General features: G+C 38.5%; 2 protein-coding genes, 1 long non-coding RNA gene and 1 pseudogene across 9 annotated transcripts; 3 read left to right on the top strand and 1 right to left on the bottom strand.

Moving 5' to 3' along the window:
- The first annotated feature begins 520 nt into the window (after positions 1 to 520).
- Positions 521 to 8,314, top strand: LOC131003393 (transcriptional corepressor SEUSS-like). 4 transcript variants are annotated; one of them, XM_057929920.1, is made up of 11 exons: positions 521 to 945; positions 1,416 to 2,025; positions 2,140 to 2,843; positions 2,947 to 3,066; positions 3,241 to 3,289; positions 3,511 to 3,725; positions 3,813 to 3,881; positions 3,985 to 4,082; positions 5,186 to 5,279; positions 6,411 to 6,480; positions 6,796 to 8,314. In XM_057929920.1, the coding sequence occupies exons 2-11, from the start codon at positions 1,776 to 1,778 to the stop codon at positions 7,758 to 7,760; spliced, it is 2,634 nt and encodes an 877-aa protein (XP_057785903.1). In that variant the 5' UTR covers positions 521 to 945; positions 1,416 to 1,775; the 3' UTR covers positions 7,761 to 8,314. The 4 variants fall into 4 exon arrangements, with proteins under 4 accessions (XP_057785903.1, XP_057785900.1, XP_057785901.1 ...); XM_057929919.1 differs by having other exon boundaries at positions 628 to 1,028; XM_057929917.1 differs by having other exon boundaries at positions 549 to 945; positions 1,416 to 2,843.
- Positions 8,315 to 11,285: 2,971 nt separating this feature from the next.
- On the top strand, positions 11,286 to 12,459 carry LOC131003360 (cytochrome P450 89A2-like; annotated as a pseudogene).
- Positions 12,460 to 13,561: 1,102 nt separating this feature from the next.
- LOC131003390 (transcriptional corepressor SEUSS-like) lies at positions 13,562 to 25,288 on the top strand. Of its 4 annotated transcripts, none has more exons than XM_057929915.1 (11): positions 13,562 to 13,950; positions 14,421 to 15,030; positions 15,145 to 15,854; positions 15,958 to 16,077; positions 16,252 to 16,300; positions 16,522 to 16,736; positions 16,823 to 16,891; positions 16,994 to 17,091; positions 22,448 to 22,541; positions 23,296 to 23,365; positions 23,674 to 25,288. In XM_057929915.1, exons 2-11 carry the CDS (start codon positions 14,781 to 14,783, stop codon positions 24,636 to 24,638), a joined length of 2,640 nt encoding a protein of 879 aa, XP_057785898.1. In that variant the 5' UTR covers positions 13,562 to 13,950; positions 14,421 to 14,780; the 3' UTR covers positions 24,639 to 25,288. The 4 variants fall into 4 exon arrangements, with proteins under 4 accessions (XP_057785898.1, XP_057785896.1, XP_057785897.1 ...); XM_057929916.1 differs by having other exon boundaries at positions 13,646 to 14,033; XM_057929913.1 differs by having other exon boundaries at positions 13,566 to 13,950; positions 14,421 to 15,854.
- Positions 18,261 to 19,020, bottom strand: LOC131003391 (uncharacterized). Its single transcript, XR_009094631.1, has 2 exons — positions 18,880 to 19,020; positions 18,261 to 18,789 (listed from the first exon to the last, which is right to left on the bottom strand). It is a non-coding gene; the product is annotated as an uncharacterized LOC131003391 (long non-coding RNA).
- Positions 25,289 to 25,646: the final 358 nt, after the last annotated feature.

Here is a 25,646-nt window from a genome sequence, read left to right as displayed (position 1 = left end):
TATTATTTTAAAATAATCATTTTCAAAGTCCACTCTAAATTAAACGCGAACAATATTCACAGAAAATATGTAAAATATTACTCTCTCTGTCCTATTAATAATGACCCATTTTTTTTTTCATCTGTCACATTGATAATGATTTGTTAAAAAAAATCATATTTTCTCACTAAAAATTGTAGGTTTTACTATTTTTTATTATTTTTATTTTTTAATAATTATTTTTCTTAATGGTCGTGTCGAAAAATAATGAGCAATTACCTATTGGACCGAAGGAATATTTATGATTTAAAAAGACATTCTTAAACAATCACGCCTATATGTAATAGGTTTCCACAATAGTCTTCAATTCGCGCCCACATCCAATAAAAATCTAGTGGCAACTTGGTAAATTAAGCAAATTTGAGAGGCCAAAAAAGAGACATCCACCCAATATGGTGAGCTGTGTTAGCTAATAATGATGATACATACAATCATTGGATACATACATACATACGCATACATTCATCCATAAGCATAAGAAGGAAGAGGATTTGACTTCGTTTAGAGAGAGAATGAAACGAGAAAGAAAAAATTCAATCCAATCAAATAGAATTTTGACGTCCGCAATAAAACCCCTCTAAAGGCTCACATACCCCTCTCTCTCTGTTCATCCCTCTCTCTCTCTCTCTAAAAAGTGAGCTCAAATAAACTGTCTGCCTCTCTCTCTAGTTTCGCTGAAAGATTTGGGGACGACTTTTTTCGCGATATCTGTCTCATACAAACACTGCGGAAACACACATGTTTTGTTGCGCTTGTGCGCTCTTGACTTTGGGGTTTCCTTGGAGTGGGGAAGCGGAATTCATTCATATTGACGCTCGAAAGAGCTAAAAGAGGAAAAAACATTGTATAAGTTTTTAACTTCAATTACGAGGATTTAACGGATTGCGAGTTGAAATCATTGCTTCTGTAAGTGTGTGCACTGCGTAGCTAGTGTAATTCGCATTATTGTCAGTAATCGAGTTTTTAAGCCTTGCGCGCGCGCTGTGTGTGTGAGTTCTTGCCCCCTCTCGTGCTGTGTGTCGTGTTTAGAGTTTTGAACCCTAGGTAATATCGCATCATTCTTGGCTTTAGATCGAGTGTTCTTCGTCTTTTCTTTGAAAATTAGGGTTGGATCGAGTTTTTGCTGTTTGTTCGTTTTTTGTACGCTAATTTTGGCTAATTGTTTTCTGTTGTTTAGGAAGTTCAGTTTAGTAATTTGTTTGTTGATGCATTTAATTTAGTTATCCTTTTTTCTAAAGTAAGAATAATATCGTCTAGTGGTCATTTTGGTCTCTAAAAGATTTGTTTAAAATGATTTGGCTTATACTTACATATGTTTACCTTGCTCTCTTTGCTTACATGTAGTAGAGGAATCTGATTCGACTGTTTATATGCAGGGATTGACCAGATAGCTGGTGAAACACTGCAACTTGGATAGAAGAGAATCCAAAAGTTAGGATGTTCACCAGTAAAGCTAGCTTCTCTGGTTTCAAAGGTTTTGATAATCGACGTGGATTTGGCACAACATATTTCGAGAACCTCATCTGCGAGGCCTATCCTTTTGCTGTTGCTCACATTAAACATCCCAGAGCTTCTAATGATTGGTTGTCTGTTTAAACTCTGGTCAAATTGTACCATTTTCCCACTAGGTTGTAGTCTTGTTTGCATTATGGTAGTGAAGTTTCTAGATTAATGTGATTTAGAGTGTGGGAGTAACTAAGGCTGTTGTAGGATAGACTGTGCTGGTTTCTGCAAATATGGTGCCGCAAGGGCCTCCCCCTCCGCATGGTGGAGCCCAGCCGGTTCCGCCTTCATTGTTAAGATCAAATTCCGGGTTGTTGGGTGGGCAAGGAGGTGGGATGCCCTCCCAGAATGCATTTCCTTCTTTAGTGTCGCCGCGCAATCAGTTCACAAACATGAATATGCTCGGGAATGGTCCCAACGTTTCGTCTCTGCTTCACCAGTCATTTGGAAATGGAGGCTCAAGTTCTGGTTTGTCTGGTCCAGGTAGCTTTCCACGGGCACTTGTTGATGGTGGTCCCCAGTCTGTTCCACTTTCTAGTAATGGAAATGGGATGGGATTCAACACTCCTCCTTCTTATATCTCTACTTCTGTTGCAGCCAATCCAAACTCATCTGGTCACGGACAAGGACAACAACAATTCTCAAACCCTTCCAGCAACCAGATGTTGTCTGAACAGCAACAAGCTCAACAGCTTGATGCACAAAGTTTTCAACATAATCAGCAGCAGTTACAACAGTTTTCTGTTCCCAATTCGCAACAACAACAACAACAGCAGCAGCAGCAGCAACAACAACAGCAGCAGCATCAGCATCAGCATCAACAATTTCAGGCAATGCGTGCAGGTTTAGGAGGTGCGGGACATGTTAAGTTAGAGCCACAAACCACCAATGAGCAAGCCTCACAGCAACTGCAAGCTTTGAGGACTTTGAGTTCGGTAAAGATGGAACCTCAACAACTCCAAAGTATGAGAAGCTTGGGCCCTGTCAAGCTGGAACCCCAGCAATCAGACCCTTCTTTATTTTTGCACCATCAACAGCAGCAGCAACAGCAACAGCTCCTTCTGTCCCGGCAGTCCTCTCAGGCTGCTGCAGCCGCACAGATTTTGCATCAACAGAGGCTTATGCAAATTCAACAGCAGCAGCAGCTCTTAAAAGCTATGCCTCAACAAAGATCGCCATTACAACAACAGTTCCAACCGCAGAATTTGCCTGTTAGGTCTCCCGTAAAACCTGTCTATGAGCCTGGAATGTGTGCTCGGAGGCTGACACATTACATGTATCAGCAACAACACAGACCTGAAGTAAGATGTTTCCATTGATTTGATTGCTTAAATATAAGCAAAGTCTCCTTTTCAATGCCTAAAGTGAGTTGTCATTTGATGATTTTGTATTATTGTTTTGTAGGACAACAACATTGAGTTTTGGAGGAAATTTGTAGCTGAATATTTTGCACCCAATGCCAAGAAAAAGTGGTGTGTTTCGATGTATGGAAGCGGTCGCCAAACTACTGGAGTTTTCCCTCAGGTGTGTCGGGCTTAAGCCATTATTAGTTGTTTAATTATTGTCACCAGGTTTAATATATAACTAAACCTTTTCTTTACTCAAACGTCAGCTACTCTCTTTGACCGTAGCTTCTAGATCCATTTCTTCACCTATTATAGTTTTGAAGTTAATACGATCCTCATTGTCTATATACAGGATGTCTGGCACTGTGAGATTTGCAACCGCAAGCCTGGGCGTGGATTTGGTGCGTATATCTCTCGGTTCTGCTACATTATTTGTTGGATTGTTTCCTCTCTGCGATAAATTGGTCTGCACAGTTATTGATTCTCTGCGGTTCTGTTTGGAAGAATGTGCCTAAGAGTGTCATTCTCCAGAACTTTAAAGGGCATTACTATTGAAATGTGAAATAGATTGGAAAGAGTTAGTATAACATCTAACTACTAAATTTTGTTTTTCTACTACCAGAGGCAACTGTCGAGGTTTTGCCCAGACTATTTAAAATAAAATATGAAAGCGGAACTATAGAAGAATTGCTCTATGTCGATATGCCCCGAGAGTATCAAAATCCTGCTGGGCAAATTGTTCTGGACTACGCAAAAGCTATACAAGAGAGTGTCTTTGAGCAACTTCGTGTTGTTCGTGATGGTCAGCTGCGAATTGTATTCTCTCCTGATCTCAAGGTTAGATAAAAGCTTTCGATCATGCTTTTCGTTGTTTAAATTTGTACTTATGTAATCACATTCTTTTTCTGTTAATAATTTTGTCAGATATGCTCCTGGGAATTTTGTGCTCGGCGTCATGAAGAGCTTATCCCAAGAAGGTTGCTGATTCCTCAGGTTGACCAGTTGCTTTCACATATATAAAGTTTTTTTCCGCATACAGTTTACATATTTTGGTTTGTAAAATGTGCCATATCTAACATCACTATTTGAACTGCAGGTTAGCCAGCTTGGCACTGCTGCCCAGAAGTACCAGGCTGCTACCCAAAATGCGTCTCCCAGTACCTCTGTTTCCGAGCTACAGAACAATTGCAACATGTGAGTTTGTGTTACATACCTTCTGAGGATCTTTTAAATGCAAATTATTCATCTATTTTTTTGGCAAGTAGTATTTAATATCTATTTATAAAGGTACTTTGTTTATTAAGTTAGTCATGTCGTATACATAATGTTGTAGTCGTTAACCTTAGCTCCATTCATTTGGCATCAAATTAGTTGAGCATAATCTGTTAGGTACGGTGGCTGCTTTCGTTATTCAGGTCGTATGTTTTTATTTTAGTTACCTTGCTAAGAATAAAATTAAGCATTTAAATTAATACTACTTTTTGGATTGTCCCATCCCCACTTTACACTCTTATCACACAATTCTTAATCTCCGTGCCCAATTTTTTTGGGTTATTTAAAGCGGGACGAAGGGAGTAATAAATTCATTTCTTCACTCACAATATATTCAACTATTTTTTTGGGTTACTTTGTTTATTAAGTCAGTCGACAAGTATACATAATGTTGTAGTCGTTAACCTTAGCTCCATTCATTTGGCATCAAATTAGTTAAGCATAATCTGTTAGGTACGGTAGCTGCTTTCGTTATTCAGGTCGTCTGTTTTTATTTTAGTTACCTTGCTACTGTTTTCTAGAATTGTTTCAGATCTTAAATGTAAAAGCTCATTCTCGTTTGAATTTGTTTCTCTTGCTAACTTCCACTGGTTTAACAAAGCCTTGGGATGAAGTGGTAGAGAAAAAATATGTGCTCATGTGGGAAAGATGATGTCGTGTTGACCTTCTAGTCTTTAGAAGTGTGGAAGTGAGAAAAATTCATCAATTGACCATTAGTCTAAGATTGCAATTAATCACAAATAACCAATACAAGGGTTACTATCTTTTATGTTGACATCCTTGCCTGAAAAATCTGATGCTAATTTGAAGATAAATTTCTTATTTGTCTATCAAATTTTGTTTCAACAATTTTGTCTGCATCAAAGGAATTATGACTAGTTGCCAAGAAAAACTCATTCATGAGAAAGACATTATACTATTTATGTTAATCTTAAATTACTGCTATTTTAGTGCTTGGGGATTTGCTTCCTCCATATGGTATATAAATGTGTTTCCAATTATCAACCTGCAATTTTGCCTTTCAGGTTTGTTGCGTCTGCACGTCAGCTGGCCAAAGCTCTGGAAGTTCCATTAGTAAATGATTTGGGATATACGAAGAGATATGTGCGATGCCTGCAGGTAATATGCATTTCTTCAACTAGTCCTTTCCAGTTTCATTGTTAAAAACCATGTTGAGTTTGGCTCTGATTACTTGGTACAATTGCAAGAATGCTAGAGGCGATCTGTACTCTATGGGCCTGTTTGATATGGGTTTAAAAGCAGGATAAGTTAAATTAATATGGATTTATGTAGTGTTTGATATTATGTGTTACTAATATGGTCAACTCCAGGTTTATCCCAAGACCCTAGCTTATTTTGTGGGATTAACCCACACTAATTATCCCACCTCCCCCATGGGATTAACCCACACTAATTATTCCACCCCCTCCATAGCCTACTAATTTAGGTATTTGATATGTTAATCCAACCTATTTCAATGGATACCAAACACTTTTTGAGATTAATTACCAATGATATCAAACACCCATCTGAGATTAGAAATCATGACTAATCCACACTAAATTATTTGGATAATTTATATCCTGATTAATCCAATACTGAAAATCAAACGGGCCCTATATGTGTTAGTTGTTACTTGTTAGGAGCAAACTAAAGATTCTGCCATGATCGAAAACTATAACTAGTATGAGCTGTGTCCTTACTTGGTGGCTGTAATGTTCTAACTGCTATTCTTTTCAACTAACTTTAATGTTTTTATACTATAGACATGTTCCCTTGCTAAGGCCATGATAGTTGCCTTTACTCTTAGTAGGTATGATAGTTACCCTAATTATTTTAGAAGTGGGGATTGTTATTAGGTTGTAGTTTTTTACTTTTTTCCATCAAGAGGGAGAGACAATGTCCTTTGCATTTCTTTATTCTGCGTTTGGTGAGTGACTAAAATGTGCATTACCTTGGATTTTATAACTCTTTTCCCATAGATGGTGATTAGCACATAGATGATTATATCTAGCCTTCTCTTGTATGTTGTAAAAAAACGACCTCTGACCCAGCTTCATTAATGATGTATGGTAGTTGCTAAAGGTATTAGTCAGTTGCATGTCTTATGCTGTACTAAGAGGTAGAAGTTCAGTTGAGGTCGTTCCTGAAATTCCATGTTTCCTTGAGGCTTGCTATTTGCTAAAGTTACAGCTCTATACTTGAAATACTTCCCATTGTTGATTTTTTATGTTCACTTCAACATTGCAGATATCAGAAGTCGTCAATAGTATGAAGGATCTGATTGATTATAGCCGTGAAACTGGTTCAGGTCCTATGGGTAAGCTTTTTTTGTACTAAGACTTTTATTGTATTGGAAGCTTGAAACTGAATCATACAACTCTAGCTTTATGTAATAACCTGGTGGGGTGCTTTTAACGACTTTGACAGTAGATATTAAATGACAAGAAGTAATATTTGGGAATTACAGTTGTTTTGACCGATCTTATCTCCAAGATTGGCTATGAAGGGCCTTCTGATTTCTGAATCATGATAACAACCATACCCCTCTCAGTTATGATTCCAAGTTGTTTTTTCGACCCCTGCATATGCAGGATTGTTATGTGTGACCAAAATTGTTATATTATTTCTACAGAGAGTTTGGCGAAGTTTCCTCGGAGAACAAATCATTCACCTGCATTTCAAGGACAACCTCCACAACCTGACAGTCAGCTACAACAGCAGCAGCAGCCACAACAGCAAACAGGTCAAAACTCAATCAATGATAGTTCTGTTGCGGGTGCTGCTACACAACTTGCTTCTGCGGCTGGTACGCCTAGTGTTAATAATCCTGCGAACTCAGCTACCACTACTGCATCTACCAGTACAATTGTTGGGCTTCTTCATCAAAATTCGATGAATTCTCGACAGCAAAATCCAATGTCCAGTATTAACAGCCCTTATGGTGGTAATAGCGTTCAAATGCCATCTCCAGGATCTTCGAACACCATGCCACAGTCTCAACCACCTCCGTCCCCTTTCCGTTCCTCGACACCCCCATCGTCTAACAATCAACAACTGGCTTCACATGGTCCATTATCAGGAGGTCATGTGAATTCTGCGAGTTCGCCAAATATTTCAATGCCACAACCTACTCTTTCTGGTGATGCAGATGCAAATGATTCACAGAGCTCTGTCCAAAAAATCATACACGACATGATGATGTCTTCTCAGCTTCCTGGGGGTGGTATGGCAGGCTTGGGGATGATGGGTGGTGATGTGAAACATGTTAATGGAATGTTGTCAACAAGCAGTAATGGCAGTGTTAGCGGGGGCAATATCCTCGTAGGAACTGGAGTAGCTAATGGCAACCCCGGTATGGGTGTTTCAGGGTTTGGGAGTATGGGCAACGGGCTTGGCCAATCTGCTATGGTAAATGGGATCCGAGCAGCGCTTGCTAATAACTCTCTTTCCATGAATGGGAGAGTAGCCATGGCAATGGCACGAGAACAGGGCATGAATTCACAACAGCAGGATATGAGCAACCAACTGCTCACCGGTGGTCTCGGTGCAGTTAATGGTTTCAATAACCTTCAATTTGATTGGAAAACATCTCCATGATAAGCTTTACATCATTCTGGCATTGGACTAACGGCTGTTTGTGCAGTGTAGAGGGAGTGAGTTCCGTTGGTTGGGGATTGGAAATTCGTATATTGAGGGGGAAAGAGAAACAGGGTTTATGAGTTTGCATCCCTCCCTCCATGTTGTGTACTAATCTCAAGGAAAGGAAATGGTAAAGCATAGGTTTTTTGTTGATTGAAACAATACGTGATTCCCAGCGTTTTGAAGATTTACTCTTTAATTGGAACAAGCCCTGGTTGCCTGTTGGACTAACAGTTTCGGGGGAAAACAGCAGGAGTGGCGCATGGCCATCGGAACGTGCTTGTATTGCCCGTCTCAACACATTTGAGGCGTCTGCCAAACTCCGGTGCGGTTGCTGGTTCTTCCACTTGACTCCCACACCCTGCTCTGCAGTTCTGCTTCAACTTTCCCCAATATGTGAGTGTATATAGTTTGGATTGCCTTGAAGCTTATTGTAGAATTTTCTTATACTTCTGCTCAGGATTTATTCACAATAGTTTGATTACTATAATCATCTTTCACTAGTTCTAATATCAGTTTTCTCAACTTCCATCCACAGCTTAAAATTGTAATGGAGAAACCAGAAAAGAATTAAAGAAATCATTAAAGAGCTCTCTGTTGTCTTAGTTTTGAGTCCATTCTCTTACGAAAAACAAGTAAACAAAAGAAAAATGACATATTCCCTTTTTAGTACTGAATACTGATGTTTCTGAATTCCCCCTTTCTCAAGGAATAAGGATGAGTCTGACACTTCACTCTTAAAAAAAATAATAATAATAATAAGGATGAGCCCGACACTGATACAAATTTAAAATAAGGGTGCGTTTTATTTGATTGTAAATTTATCATCGGAAAATGAAAGATAAATAAAATTTCACCCTTTAAATCATTCCTTTCTTTTTTTACATTTCCTATTTGATCTTTACTCATTTCTCATTTACATTACAAATGAGGGATAATATTATCACACCATTTTTGGAGGGATAATATTATCTCTCCTTGTTAGTATAAATGGTCAAGTAGAAAATGTGGGAAAAGAAAAGATAATATTATCACATCATTTTTTGAGGGATAATATTATCTCTCCTTGTTAGTATAAATGGTCAAGTAGAAAATGTGGGAAAAGAAATGAAGAATTTAAAGGGTGAAATTTTGTTTATTCTTCTTTTTCTCAAAATAAATTTGCAACCAAAGAGAACGTATCCTAAGGAAAAGTAATGGGGAAGATCATAAACACTATAGATATTTTAATGTATGCATTTTAAAATATACTTTAAAAAGTGTGTTTATTTTGTTGTTTTGGTCCATCCACAATAAGTGAATCAATGCAATATTTTTATTTTGATACACTTTTTGTATTTTCAACTTCATTCACATTCAATATTTCTTAGGAAAATCATCTCATAAATTATCTGTGGGTTGTTAGTGTCTAAATATATGATCTTTGAGCTCATTTTGACTTTTTCCACAAACTTTAAAAGTTGTCAATAAATATATGAATTTTGACTTATTTTATTTTTTTCACGAACTTTGAGAATTATCAAAAAATGCACAAACTTGGACTCATGTTTTCTCTCATGAAATATATTATCATAAAAAATTATTCAAATATTTTTTTTAAAATTAACAATACATACGACTTTACTTGAGATATATTTTAATGAAATACTCCGTTCATCCCATTGCAAATGTTTCACTTTTCATAATGATATGTCTCATTATAATTTTTTTTGCAAAATATTCTCTCTTTATACCTAATATTTAAACAATTTACACCAACCCATTTTATCTACTAATTACACATTTCTTAATCTCTGTGTCTTAAAGTAAGTAGGACATTTGTAACGGGACGGAAGGAGTATATTTTATTTTATTTTTTAAAAAATAATGTCACCCATGAATAATTGTAATCTATCATTAATTAAATTAGTTAAGCTAGCTAATTAGAAGATAACAAGAGATAATGAGTGTATTATTAGCTATCACCCCATTGCATAATTATAATTAGCATCTCCCAATCCATTAATGACGTGAATACCTATCAAGTGATTAAGAAACTTTCCAATGCCTAATTTCAAGTGAAGCGATATTTATTGTTAATTACTCCCTCCGTCCCATTATTTATGGCACACTTTCCTTTTTGGGCTGTCCCAACCTATATGGCACGTTTCTATTTTGGGAAATAATAAGGGCTCACTTAGGCCTTAATTTAATCACTAATTATCTGCCTAAAAAAAAATTCTCCTACCCCTAATTAAATCTCCTACTTCCTCTCTCTCTCTCTCTCTCTCACACCCCTACCAGCCGCCTCTCTTCCTTCAAAATTCTCGTCCACCACCGCCTCTCTTCCAGCTCTACCGCCCCTGCACCACCCACACCGGTGACTGCTCGACGCCGGCGAGGGCACGGCGGCAGAGCTGCCTCCCTTCTCTCTTCAAAATTATCGCCCACCATCGCCCGTCGAGCTGCCTCCTCCACCGCCCACCACCGCCCGTCGAGCTCCATTTTTTTTCTCTCTCTGGTGCTTCCACTGCGCCTCTTCGACCACCCCCACCTCCGAAGCCGCCATCCCCTCACGCCGCCTCTCTCTCTCCTCCACAGCCGCTCTGCCCCTCTCCCTCTCCTCCACCGCCGCTCCGCCGCCTCTCTCTCTCCTCCACAGCCGCTCCGCCGCCTCGCCCTCTCCTCCACCGCCGCTCCACCGCCCCTCTCTCTTCTCCACCGCTTTGCCCATTTCCCTCTCTTCAATAACTAGGTTTTGGGATTTTGAAATTTTTAAAATTGTTCGATCTGCTTGCTCTCTCTCTCTCACACGCACATGAAATTGTTCTACCTTTCGTACAGTTCGTGGCCATGGGAGGGCAAATTTTTGAAATTGTTCTAGCTTTTGTACAGTTCGTGGCCATGGGAGAACAATTCCTAGAGTTAAATTTTATTTTCAGTAGTTTTTTTTCTTGTTTTCTTTTGAACTTGGAGTTTTGAGATTTGATTTTTGAAATTTTGTGGATTTAGGGATTTTGAAATTTGGATCTTTTGGGGCAGTCACCGGCGCCGGATTTTGGGAAGATGCCATCGCCGGAAAAGGGAAGTCAGCTATGCTTCACAGTCGGTTGAATTTAGGCTGAGGAAATGGAGATGATTATTTAATTAACAATAACTCTAAACATCAAATTCCTTTAATTCTGCTCTTCTTAATCTCCGTGCCGAAAAGTTTTGTCCCATGAATAATGGGACGGAGGGAGTATAAAAGAATTATTTGAATCATTTTTTTATAACAATATATTTTGTGGAAAAAAATAAAATGGACCAAAAGTTCATGTATTTTTTTACAATTCTTAAAATTCGTAGGAAAAAATAAAATGAGTTAAAATTCGTGTATTTTTTTGACAATTTTTAAAGTTCGTGGAAAAAATTAAAATGTACCAAAAATTTATGTATTTAAGCGCCAATAACCCATTATTTATTAAAAATCGTGTCTTTTATAGCACACTATATTTTTGATGGATGGATGTAGACTTTGTAGTACATAATTATAATTAAACACCTCGCTTTGACAAAACTAACATATATATCTAAAATTCATTTTTCGGCTAGAGAAAGATTATGTTGTTCGTTGGATCGTGAAATTCTGATATAAATATAGGGATAAGTATCAAATAAGCCCCTATCATAGTGACCCTTATCACGTTTAGATCCCTATAGTCGAAGTTGGGCCAACTAAACCCTCAAAGTGCCTAATTTTTAACAATCGGGCCCTCCACCCTAATGGTTGTTTAACACCGTTAAGATTTTTTTTTTTAAATTTTGCCACAAGATCGCCCACTGCTTCTTCATATTCGTCGCCGGCCACTCGATTGCTCATCAGGCTCTCATCCAGAACGGCACTGTCTTCGCCGATCGCCCCGGCCCCTCGGTCACCAGCACCAACCTCAACGCGCCTCGAAAAACAATCAACGCCTCCTCTTACGGGCCGACGTGGCGCCTCCTCCGCCGCAACCTCACGCAGGAGATCCTCCACCCGTCCAGCGTCAGGGCCTACTCCGCATCGCGACGGTGGGTCTTATCTCTCCTCATGGACCGTATCCGCGACGCCGCTGATTCGGAGTCCTCCGTCAAGCTGATCGATCACTTCCAGTATGCCATCTTTTGTCTGCTCGTGCTGCTCTGTTTTGGGGACAAGCTGTAGGAGAATCAAAATAAGGAAATCGAAACGATCCAGCGCAAAATTCTCCTGAATATCCAAAGATTCACCGTTCTCAATTTCTGGCCTCGATTGGGGTGGATCATATTCCGCAAGCGGTGGAAGCAGCTGTTTGAACTCCACGACGAACAAGATAGGATCCTTATTCCTCTCATAAGAGCGCGAACTGAATCGAAGGGAACGAGGGAGACGAAGGAAGAATTGGTGGCGTACGTGGACACGTTGGCGGATCTGGTTCTGCCGGAGGAGAAGAGAAAGCTTGAGGGGGAGGAAATCGTGAGCTTATGCAGCGAGTTTTTGAGTGCGGGGACCGACACCACATCGACGGCGCTACAATGAATGATGGCGAACCTAGCAAAGCACTAAGAAATTCAGGAGAAATTGTACCAGGCGATAATCGGCGTGGTGAAGAGCGAGGAGGTGGTGGAGGAGGAGGATCTGCAGAAGCTTCCGACGAGTTTCCGACCACTTTGGTGAAATTTTAAAAAAAAATCTTAATGGTGTTAAACAGCCGTTAGAGCGGAGGGCCTGATTATTAAAAATTAAGCATTTTGAGGGTTTAGTTGGCCCAACTTTGACTATATGGATCTAAACATGATAATGACCACTATAATAGGGGCTTATTTGATACTTATCCCATAAATATATTGAAAATGAGCTAGCACTAAAATGATGTTTTGCAACGTATGATATAAAAATAAGGGTTAATCCTGTTTTGAGTATCCAATTTTCAATATTTTTTTAGAAATGTCTCAAAATTTTGTTTTTTATTCAAAATTTTCTATCATTTTTCAAGAACTGTATAACTATACAAAATTTGATAATAAAATGATGAGTTATCTTATCGAATTCTTAAGTGGAATTGTGTTATTTTATTGAGCGAGGTTGAAAAGAAAGTCTCAATCTAAGAGTCCAATGAGAGAAATTATTCCATATCTAGATTTTGTATAACGAGATATTTTTTAAAAAACGCTAAAAGTTGGGGACTTTTGAATAAAAAATAAAATTGTAATTTTTTTTTAAACATTGAAGGTTGGGAACTTGGGATACAAAACATAATTTACCTTAGAAATAAAAATAATAGTATCATGCAACCACGCAAGTTTTGCGATCCAAAATTGAATTTTGAAATATTTTTGTTAATTTTATGATAGCTCAAGTATTTAATTATATTCAGAATATTTTAATTAAAAAGTAAATAGTTCACATATTTGACAAATCCGGACCCGTGTTACGATTTGGCCCATAATTTTGTGGACTTCAAATCGAGACATCCTAAGATATTCCCATCGTTCTATTGTATCTGAGACTTTTTCTATTTAAGACGTTCCACTATAAATGAGACTCTTTTCTTTTTTGATAAAGATTTTTCTTTTTAAATACATTTTCACTTTTTCACTTATAACTAAAATATACTTTTTTAAATTTTTGTGTAAAAAAAAAGGTCTCAGGGAACGAGGATGGAGCATATAGTTTCAAACAATTTTTTTTTAGAAATGAGCTTCCATTCCATAAACGCTTCCAATACATGCTACTAGTAAGCATAAGAAGAAGAGGATTTGACTTCGTTTAGAGAGAGAATGAAAGGAGAAAGAAAAAGTTCAATACAATCAAATGGAATTTTGACGTCCGCAATAAAACCCCTCTAAAACTACCCCTCTCTCTCTCTCTCTTCATCTCTCTCTCTCTAAAAAAGTGAGCTCAAATAAACTGTCTGCCTCTCTCTCTAGTTTCGCTGAAAGATTTGGGGACGACTTTTTTTAGCGATAGCTGTCTCATACAAACACTGCGGAAACACACATGTTTTGTTGCGCTTGTGCGCTCTTGACTTTGGGGTTTCCTTGGAGTGGGGAAGTGGAATTCATTCATATTGACGCTCGAAAGAGCTAAAAGAGGAAAAAACATTGTATAAGTTTTTAACTTCAATTACGAGGATTTAACGGATTGCGAGTTGAAATCATTGCTTCTGTAAGTGTGTGCACTGCGTAGCTAGTGTAATTCGCATTATTGTCAGTAATCGAGTTTTTAAGCCTTGCGCGCGCGCTGTGTGTGTGAGTTCTTGCCCCCTCTCGTGCTGTGTGTCGTGTTTAGAGTTTTGAACCCTAGGTAATATCGCATCATTCTTGGCTTTAGATCGAGTGTTCTTCGTCTTTTCTTTGAAAATTAGGGTTGGATCGAGTTTTTGCTGTTTGTTCGTTTTTTGTACGCTAATTTTGGCTAATTGTTTTCTGTTGTTTAGGAAGTTCAGTTTAGTAATTTGTTTGTTGATGCATTTAATTTAGTTATCCTTTTTTCTAAAGTAAGAATAATATCGTCTAGTGGTCATTTTGGTCTCTAAAAGATTTGTTTAAAATGATTTGGCTTATACTTACATATGTTTACCTTGCTCTCTTTGCTTACATGTAGTAGAGGAATCTGATTCGACTGTTTATGTGCAGGGATTGGCCAGATAGCTGGTGAAACACTGCAACTTGGATAGAAGAGAATCCAAAAGTTAGGATGTTCACCAGTAAAGCTAGCTTCTCTGGTTTCAAAGGTTTTGATAATCGACGTGGATTTGGCACAACATATTTCGAGAACCTCATCTGCGAGGCCTATCCTTTTGCTGTTGCTCACATTAAACATCCCAGAGCTTCTAATGATTGGTTGTCTGTTTAAACTCTGGTCAAATTGTACCATTTTCCCACTAGGTTGTAGTCTTGTTTGCATTATGGTAGTGAAGTTTCTAGATTAATGTGATTTAGAGTGTGGGAGTAACTAAGGCTGTTGTAGGATAGACTGTGCTGGTTTCTGCAAATATGGTGCCGCAAGGGCCTCCCCCTCCGCATGGTGGAGCCCAGCCGGTTCCGCCTTCATTGTTAAGATCAAATTCCGGGTTGTTGGGTGGGCAAGGAGGTGGGATGCCCTCCCAGAATGCATTTCCTTCTTTAGTGTCGCCGCGCAATCAGTTCACAAACATGAATATGCTCGGGAATGGTCCCAACGTTTCGTCTCTGCTTCACCAGTCATTTGGAAATGGAGGCTCAAGTTCTGGTTTGTCTGGTCCAGGTAGCTTTCCACGGGCACTTGTTGATGGTGGTCCCCAGTCTGTTCCACTTTCTAGTAATGGAAATGGGATGGGATTCAACACTCCTGCTTCTTATATCTCTACTTCTATTGCAGCCAATCCAAACTCATCTGGTCACGGACAAGGACAGCAACAATTCTCAAACCCTTCCAGCAACCAGATGTTGTCTGAACAGCAACAAGCTCAACAGCTTGATCCACAAAGTTTTCAACATAATCAGCAGCAGTTACAACAGTTTTCTGTTCCCAATTCGCAGCAACAACAACAACAACAGCAGCAGCAGCAGCAACAACAACAGCAGCATCAGCATCAGCATCAACAATTTCAGGCAATGCGTGCAGGTTTAGGAGGTGCGGGACATGTTAAGCTAGAGCCACAAACCACCAATGAGCAAGCCTCACAGCAACTGCAAGCTTTGAGGACTTTGAGTTCGGTAAAGATGGAACCTCAACAACTCCAAAGTATGAGAAGCTTGGGCCCTGTCAAGCTGGAACCCCAGCAATCAGACCCTTCTTTATTTTTGCACCATCAACAGCAACAGCAGCAGCAACAGCAACAGCTCCTTCTGTCCCGGCAGTCCTCTCAGGCTGCTGCAGCCGCACAGATTTTGCATCAACAGAGGCTTATGCAAATTCAACAGCAGCAGCAGCTCTTAAAAGCTATGCCTCAACAAAGATCGCCATTACAACAACAGTTCCAACCGCAGAATTTGCCTGTTAGGTCTCCCGTAAAACCTGTCTATGAGCCTGGAATGTGTGCTCGGAGGCTGACACATTACATGTATCAGCAACAACACAGACCTGAAGTAAGATGTTTCCATTGATTTGATTGCTTAAATATAAGTAAAGTCTCCTTTTCAATGCCTAAAGTGAGTTGTCATTTGATGATTTTGTATTATTGTTTTGTAGGACAACAACATTGAGTTTTGGAGGAAATTTGTAGCTGAATATTTTGCACCCAATGCCAAGAAAAAGTGGTGTGTTTCGATGTATGGAAGCGGTCGCCAAACTACTGGAGTTTTCCCTCAGGTGTGTCGGGCTTAAGCCATTATTAGTTCTTTAATTATTGTCACCAGGTTTAATATATAACTAAACCTTTTCTTTACTCAAACGTCAGCTACTCTCTTTGACCGTGGCTTCTAGATCCATTTGTTCACCTATTATAGTTTTGAAGTTAATACGATCCTCATTGTCTATATACAGGATGTCTGGCACTGTGAGATTTGCAACCGCAAGCCTGGGCGTGGATTTGGTGCGTATATCTCTCGGTTCTGCTACATTATTTGTTGGATTGTTTCCTCTCTGCGATAAATTGGTCTGCCCAGTTATTGATTCTCTGCGGTTCTGTTTGGAAGAATGTGCCTAAGAGTGTCATTCTCCAGAACTTTAAAGGGCATTACTATTGAAATGTGAAATAGATAGGAAAGATTTAGTATAACATCTAACTACTAAATTTTGTTTTTCTACTACCAGAGGCAACTGTCGAGGTTTTGCCCAGACTATTTAAAATAAAATATGAAAGCGGAACTATAGAAGAATTGCTCTATGTCGATATGCCCCGAGAGTATCAAAATCCTGCTGGGCAAATTGTTCTGGACTACGCAAAAGCTATACAAGAGAGTGTCTTTGAGCAACTTCGTGTTGTTCGTGATGGTCAGCTGCGAATTGTATTCTCTCCTGATCTCAAGGTTAGATGAAAGCTTTCGATCATACTTTTCGTTGTTTAAATTTGTACTTATGTAATCACATTCTTTTCTGTTAATAATTTTGTCAGATATGCTCCTGGGAATTTTGTGCTCGGCGTCATGAAGAGCTTATCCCAAGAAGGTTGCTGATTCCTCAGGTTGACCAGTTGCTTTCACATATATAAAGTTTTTTCCGCATACAATTTACATATTTTGGTTTGTAAAATGTGCCATATCTAACATCACTATTTGAACTGCAGGTTAGCCAGCTTGGCACTGCTGCCCAGAAGTACCAGGCTGCTACCCAAAATACGTCTCCCAGTACCTCTGTTTCCGAGCTACAGAACAATTGCAACATGTGAGTTTGTGTTACATACCTTCTGAGGATCTTTTAAATGCAAATTTCTTCATCTATTTATTTGGCAAGTAGTATTTAATATCTATTTATGAAGGTACTTTGTTTATTAAGTTAGTCATGTCGTATACATAATGTTGTATTGTAGTCATTAACCTTAGCTCAGTTCATTTGGCATCAAATTAGTGAAGCTTAATCTGTTAGGTACGGTAGCTGGTTTCGTTATTCAGGCCGTCTGTTTTTATTTTAGTTACCTTGCTACTGTTTTCCAGAATTGTTCCAGATCTTAAATGCTAAAGCTTATTCTCATTTGAATTTCTTTCTCTTGCTAACTCCCACTGGTTTGACAAAGCCTTGGGAAGTTGGGATGAAGAAATATGTGCTAATTTGTAGTGACCTGACCTTAGAGCCAGGATTTCTTGCTGACATGGTATGGTAGAGAAGAAATATGACCTCTTGGTTCAATAATATTCACATAGTAACTATAAGTTTTTGCATTTGTTTTAGTCATGGAAAAAATGACACTATAAAAAATGCTCAATTTAGCTATGAAATTAACTATGGATTTCAATTTGTAGTTATTTTACGACATAATCACAATGGAATCACGATGAATTTAGTTTGCCAAATTAACAACAGATGTCTGTTGCAACACTTTCACAACGGATATAATCTGTCGTTAAAGATTGAATGTGAATGAAATTAAAAATATAAGAATATGTGTATCAAATATAAAAAGGTATATATATCCTGGGTTTTAAAAAGCCCGAGGCGCACAAGGCGCAAACATTCCCCGGAGCCTAGGCGCAGGGCTTTAAGCTCAGGCGCGGGCTTTTCGTAGGCGAGGCGCACTAAAGCCTAAAAAATTCTAATATATTTACCTACAATATATTTTATACCAAAAACACAAATATTTAACACCACAAATACTTAAACACATAAATACTTAATTTAAAAACACATAAAAATTCAAGACACACAAATACTTAAGTTTTAAACTACACAAGTCTAAAAGTACGATCAAATATCGAATAACTAATCAATAATCATCATCATTAAGTGCATCATCCCCATCTCCTTCATCATCTTTGTCTTCACCAATGTCCTCTTCCATCTCCTCCGCACCCTCATCCCATCCTCATCTTCATCCTCATCTAAGAGTCTTCTCGTCCTCGAACCCGAAGCAACTACACCCTTTCCTTTATCAACTCTAGATGCATGTCTAGTGCTATAAATAGGGTCATTAGCTCCCGAAGCCTTGCTAACGGCACTCCATGTCAAATTATCATCCTCAAACACAAGATCACTATCTTCATTAGAAGAGTCCCCATCCATATGTCCAAGCAACCATTCATTGCTATCATCAATCTCTTCTAATAAAATAGGATCTATCGTGTCTTTCCTCTTGTATCGCCTTTCCAAACTGCGATTGTACTTCACATAAACCAAGTGATTGAGCCGATCTTGTGCCAATCGGTTTCTCTTCTTGGTATGAAGCTATAAAAATATAAAAGACAATAAGTTAAAATTATAGTTTATGTATTCTAGACTCTAGTGAAAGTAAAATAAAATAATGACTTACATGTTCAAAGACACCCCAATTTCTCTCGCACCCGGTAGCACTACAAGTGAGGCTAAGAACTTTTATCGCAAATGATTTGAGGTTGGGACTTGAAGATCCATAACAAGACCACCAATCCGCTATAGACATTTAAAAAATGAATTGTTGTTAGAATATGAAATGTTAATTATTTGAACACTTAATTAGAAATTTCAAATATTAAATCTTACCCGGTGATTTCATCTTTCTATGTCTAATCGCCATTGCATTGCCAAATAGACCCGTTGCATTTTTGTAGGCATCTAGCTCAGCCATGATCTTGTCTTGTGTTGAATTATCTCGAACTAGCCTTTGAATGCTTTCATACAAGCCATGCTCAATTTCTTGACAACTCACTCCCTCCGGATTATCATAATAGATTTCCGGATTTAGAAAGTATCCGGCCGCATGTAAAGGGCGATGAAGTTGGCAATCCCATCTTTTATCAATTATCCCAAAAGCTTCTTTGTAATGCTCCTCCTTGTGACCAAAACTCTTAGCAATAGCCTCCTTTGCTCTATCCATAGCTTCATAAATGTATCCCATAGCCGGTTTTTTATCCCCATCAACCATTCGAAGTACTTTCACAAGAGGACCTACCAACTTAAGAGCATACAACACATTCCTCCAAAATGTGTCTTGCAAAATAAAAGATGTCAGCTTCTTCCCCCCCGCATCCTTTTGCCACTTTGAAGCAATCCACTCTTCCGAAATGATCATCTTCCTCAAATTATTTTTTTGCTTGTGATATTGTGCAAGAGTGATGAAGGAAGTTGCAAACCTTGTGACCGCCGGTCGATGCAAATTCCTTTGATTGGTGAATCTCCTCATCATGTTCACAACGCCGACATGGTTATATATATAACCATTCATGAAGATCGCCTTCTTAAGGGCATTCTTGATCTTTGGAAGCTTTCCAATATCCTCCAACATCAAGTCCACACAATGTGCGGCACATGGAGTCCAATAAAGATGTGGTCTTTTGGCCATAAGCAATTTCCCTATAAAAAAAGGATTAAGCTTTAATCATTAAGTAAAAACAACTTGGAAGTTGGAACTAAAAATTATAAAATTAAAGATGAATAGATGATTTAAACTTCTTACCCGCCTTAACATAGTTAGATGCATTGTCCGTCACCACTTGCACAACATTCATCTCTCCAACTTCCTCGACAATAGAATCAAGCATCACAAACAAAGTGGTTGAATCTTTCACAACTTCGGAAACTTCCACCGATTTGATGAACACGGACCCTTTTGGAGAGTTGACAAGAAAGTTCACAATATCCTTTTGCACCACCGAATCACGCCATCCATCGGATAAAATAGAACATCCCTTTATGGCCCATTCTTTCTTGAACTCCATCACTTTGGTGTTCGTGGCTTCCACTTCCTTTTGAAGAAAAGGAACTCTTAGCTCATACATGCTCGGTGGAACCAACCCCGGACCATATTGTCCAATAGCTTCAACCATTCCTTTGAAGCTATCACTAGTAGCCGGATGGAAGGGAATTGCATTGTCATAAAAGAACCTTGCAATAGCTTCACAAGCTTTATCCCTACATACTTTGTCACTAGGACCAAAAATTCCCTTTCTTTCTTTCCTACCCTTCAATACTTCTTGAGATTGAGAACTAGGTTGCTTAGATGCAAATAAAACATCTAAGGGACCTTTCATTCTTTTTGAAGCCGGTGGCACTTTACTCGTGATGGTGCGTGACGAGCTACCTTCAATTTCCACCTCTTCCTCTTCTTCATCATAATCACCAACATCTTGAGACGGATTTCTAGCAAATTGATTAAGCACTTTACTAGTTGCTTTCTTAATCATATAAGCATTCACTTCCGTCCTTACATGCTCGGGAGCCTTAAGACATTTCTTTGTATTCCTAAAACCTCCCACCAAATGTTGCTTCATTCGATAGGATCCTCCATTTGTGACTTTCCCACAAAAATGACACGTCCATGCAATTTTATTCGAAGGATTGGGAGTCCCATATTTTTTAGTAGGATCATCATGATCATCCTCCGTTGATGATACACGTGACTTATCCGAAGCCATTGAAAGTTAAAACTGAAATTAAAAAAATGAAATTTGTTAAACTATAATATCAAAACTGAAATTATAAAACTAAAATTAAAAAGAACTTAAAAATTTGAATTAAAAACTGAATAGAACTTAAAAAATAAATTAGATAGACACTAAATCGAATAGAAATAAAAAACTGAATTAAAAAAATTACTTAAAGACTGAACTGAAGTATAAAAGAAATTTAGAAAAAGTTAAAAACTGAAAATATAAAAACTAAAAAGGAAAAACTGAATTAAATATAGTTAAAACCTAAAAACTGAATTAAAAACTAAAAAGGATTTGAAATTTGAAATAAACTACAAAAAAGGAATGGAAGTACTTACCTGACTGGAGCAGACTGCCGGCGGCGGCGGCGGCGGATGGCGGGCGGCGGCGGCGCAGCGGCGTGCGGTGGGCAGGGGTCGAGCGGCGCAGAGGAGTGGAGTGAGGGAGATGCGTGTTTTGTTTTTAAGTTATAACTCTAAACCTAAATTTGAAATAAATACTCCTAACCCTAAATGCACAAGAGGCGCAGGCTTTTGGGCTTTTGCGCCTAGGCGCGCTTTCGGCGCCTACATGCGCCTTGGCCGCGCCTCTCGTAGGTTTGTGCGCCTGGCACTTGAAAAAGCCCAAACCGTGCGCCCATACTAAAGCCCGCGCCTAGGCGCGCTTTTTTAAACCCAGTATATATCAACATAAAAATACCTCACTTCGTATATTTATAGATAATTTTTTTTGAATTAGTGTATTTATAGATAATTAATCCTAAAATTATTAGAAATACTATATATAGCAATATATATTTTATATCAGCTAGCAACAAGCACTCGCGGAACCAACTTAGTGCAAGGCTGGGGTGCAGTTGCAGCCCCAAAACAATTAAAATAATAATATTAATAATAATATAAAATCATTTTATATTGATGATTTGTACCTCCGATTCAAACTTATACCCCACTTAACCTAGAAAATATCTATCACAAAATATTTAATCCCAACTAAAAAAAATCATTACAAACTAAATAAAAAAGTTAAACAGACAACATCAATTAGTTTCAATGAGAGAAAAAAAAAAGCGCACAGAAATTTTATTTTGTTATCGTGCTAGCGTCTTCTTCCGTTCTTTCGTTGGCTCCTCCGATTATCGTCGCAAACAGTGCAAAATTTTCAGCTATTCCAACTTTCGAAGTCTGCCTATTGTCACAGCTTCAAATATAAAATCCTGGCTCTGAGGTCAGGTCACTGAACAAGAAACCTTTGCCTAGCATGAGTGTAGTGATTTGTCAAAAACTACAAGGGTTACTGAGATCATCAACAAGAAACCTTTGCCTAGCATGGTAGAGAAGAAATATGTGCTAAAACTCATCAATTAACCATTAGTCTAAGATTGCAATTAATCACAAATAACCAATACAAGGGTTACTATCTTTTATGTTGACATCCTTTCCTGAAAAGTCTGATGCTAATTTGAAGATAAATTTCTTATTTGTCTATCAAATTTTGTTTCAACAATTTTGTCTGCATCAAAGAAATTATGACTAGTTGCCAAGAGAAACTCATTCATGAGAAAGACATTATACTATTTATGTTAACCTTAAATTACTGCTATTTTAGTGCTTGGGGATTTGCTTCCTCCATATGGTATATAAATGTGTTTCCAATTATCAACCTGCAATTTTGCCTTTCAGGTTTGTTGCGTCTGCACGTCAGCTGGCCAAAGCTCTGGAAGTTCCATTAGTAAATGATTTGGGATATACGAAGAGATATGTGCGATGCCTGCAGGTAATATGCATTTCTTCAACTAGTCTTTTCCAGTTTCATTGTTAAAAACCATGTTGAGTTTGGCTCTGATTCCTTGGTACAATTGCAAGAATGCTAGAGGCGATCTGTACTCTATATGTGTTAGTTGTTACTTGTTAGGAGCAAACTAAAGATTCTGCCATGATCGAAAACTATAACTAGTATGAGCTGTGTCCTTACTTGGTGGCTGTAACGTTCTAACTGCTATTCTTTTCAACTAACTTCAAAGTTTTTATACTATAGACATGTTCCCTTGCTAAGGCCATGATAGTTGCCTTTACTCTTAGTAGGTATGATAGTTACCCTAATTATTTTAGAAGTGGGGATTGTTATTAGGTTGTAGTTTTTTTCATCAAGAGGGAGAGACAATGTCCTTTGCATTTCTTTATTCTGCACTTGGTCATCTGAAAATCACAATGAGTGACTAAAATGTGCATTACCTTGGATTTTATAACTCTTTTCCCATAGATGGTGATTAGCACATAGATGATTATATCTAGCCTTCTCTTGTATGTTGTAAAAAAACGACCTCTGACCCAGCTTCATTAATGATGTATGGTAGTTGCTAAAGGTATTAGTCAGTTGCATGTCTTATGCTGTACTAAGAGGTAGAAGTTCAGTTGAGGTCGTTCCTGAAATTCCATGTTTCCTTGAGGCTTGCTATTTGCTAAAGTTACAGCTCTATACTTGAAATACTTCCCATTGTTGATTTTTTATGTTCACTTCAACATTGCAGATATCAGAAGTCGTCAATAGTATGAAGGATCTGATTGATTATAGCCGTGAAACTGGTTCAGGTCCTATGGGTAAGCTTTTTTTGTACTAAAACTTTTATTGTATTGGAAGCTTGAAACTGAATCATACAACTCTAGCTTTATGTAATAACCTGGTGGGGTGCTTTTAACGACTTTGACAGTAGATGACAAGAAGTAATATTTGGGAATTACAGTTGTTTTGACTGATCTTATCTCCAAGATTGGCTATGAAGGGCCTTCTGATTTCTGAATCATGATAACAACCATACCCCTCTCAGTTATGATTCCAAGTTGTTTTTTCGACCCCTGCATATGCAGGATTGTTATGTGTGACCAAAATTATTATATTATTTCTACAGAGAGTTTGGCGAAGTTTCCTCGGAGAACAAATCATTCACCTGCATTTCAAGGACAACCTCCACAACCTAACAGTCAGCTACAACAGCAGCAGCAGCCACAACAGCAAACAGGTCAAAACTCAATCAATGATAGTTCTGTTGCGGGTGCTGCTACACAACTTGCTTCTGCGGCTGGTACGCCTAGTGTTAATAATCCTGCGAACTCAGCTACCACTACTGCATCTACCAGTACAATTGTTGGGCTTCTTCATCAAAATTCGATGAATTCTCGACAGCAAAATCCAATGTCCAGTATTAACAGCCCTTATGGTGGTAATAGCGTTCAAATGCCATCTCCAGGATCTTCGAACACCATGCCACAGTCTCAACCACCTCCGTCCCCTTTCCGTTCCTCGACACCCCCATCGTCTAACAATCAACAACTGGCTTCACATGGTCCATTATCAGGAGGTCATGTGAATTCTGCGAGTTCGCCAAATATTTCAATGCCACAACCTACTCTTTCTGGTGATGCAGATGCAAATGATTCACAGAGCTCTGTCCAAAAAATCATACACGACATGATGATGTCTTCTCAGCTTCCTGGGGGTGGTATGGCAGGCTTGGGGATGATGGGTGGTGATGTGAAACATGTTAATGGAATGTTGTCAACAAGCAGTAATGGCAGTGTTAGCGGGGGCAATATCCTCGTAGGAACTGGAGTAGCTAATGGCAACCCCGGTATGGGTGTTTCAGGGTTTGGGAGTATGGGCAACGGGCTTGGCCAATCTGCCATGGTAAATGGGATCCGAGCAGCGCTTGCTAATAACTCTCTTTCCATGAATGGGAGAGTAGCCATGGCAATGGCACGAGAACAGGGCATGAATTCACAACAGCAGGATATGAGCAACCAACTGCTCACCGGTGGTCTCGGTGCAGTTAATGGTTTCAATAACCTTCAATTTGATTGGAAAACATCTCCATGATAAGCTTTACATCATTCTGGCATTGGACTAACGGCTGTTTGTGCAGTGTAGAGGGAGTGAGTTCCGTTGGTTGGGGATTGGAAATTCGTATATTGAGGGGGAAAGAGAAACAGGGTTTATGAGTTTGCATCCCTCCCTCCATGTTGTGTACTAATCTCAAGGAAAGGAAATGGTAAAGCATAGGTTTTTTGTTGATTGAAACAATACGTGATTCCCAGCGTTTTGAAGATTTACTCTTTAATTGGAACAAGCCCTGGTTGCCTGTTGGACTAACAGTTTCGGGGGAAAACAGCAGGAGTGGCGCATGGCCATCGGAACGTGCTTGTATTGCCCGTCTCAACACATTTGAGGCGTCTGCCAAACTCCGGTGCGGTTGCTGGTTCTTCCACTTGACTCCCACACCCTGCTCTGCAGTTCTGCTTCAACTTTCCCCAATATGTGAGTGTATATAGTTTGGATTGCCTTGAAGCTTATTGTAGAATTTTCTTATACTTCTGCTCAGGATTTATTCACAATAGTTTGATCACTATAATCATCCTTCACTAGTTCTAATTTCAGTTTTCTCAACTTCCAACCCACAGTTTAAAATTGTAATGGAGAAAAAAAGAAAAGAATTGAAGAAATCTATATTATATACTCCCTTCGTCTCATTATTGTTGGCATATCTCTTTTGGGCATGGGTATTTAGGATAATAATATTGTTGTGTAAAAGTTTGTAAAGGTGTGTGGAATCATATTGTTTATAGTGTAAAATTATTATCAAAAATAAAACTTGACCAATATTAATGAGACAAAGGGAGTATAAAGCAGGAGTTTAACAGTAAGTTTTTATCGGGGAGTATAAAGTAAGTTTTTATCGCCTTTTTTCGGAGTTTAATTATTTTAACTATAACTATCTTTTATTTGTCGCAATTTATATAGCAAAATCATTACATTTCTCTACCCACATTTTGGATATTCCTACATGTCAAAATGACCCCTATATTATCCCTTTTCAATTTTTTTTTT

The sequence above is a fragment of the Salvia miltiorrhiza genome, unplaced genomic scaffold (assembly GCF_028751815.1).
Source record: "Salvia miltiorrhiza cultivar Shanhuang (shh) unplaced genomic scaffold, IMPLAD_Smil_shh original_scaffold_209, whole genome shotgun sequence".
Taxonomy (NCBI): domain Eukaryota; kingdom Viridiplantae; phylum Streptophyta; class Magnoliopsida; order Lamiales; family Lamiaceae; genus Salvia; species Salvia miltiorrhiza.
Note: the sequence above shows the minus strand (reverse complement) of the source record. Positions and strands in the feature narration are given on the sequence as shown.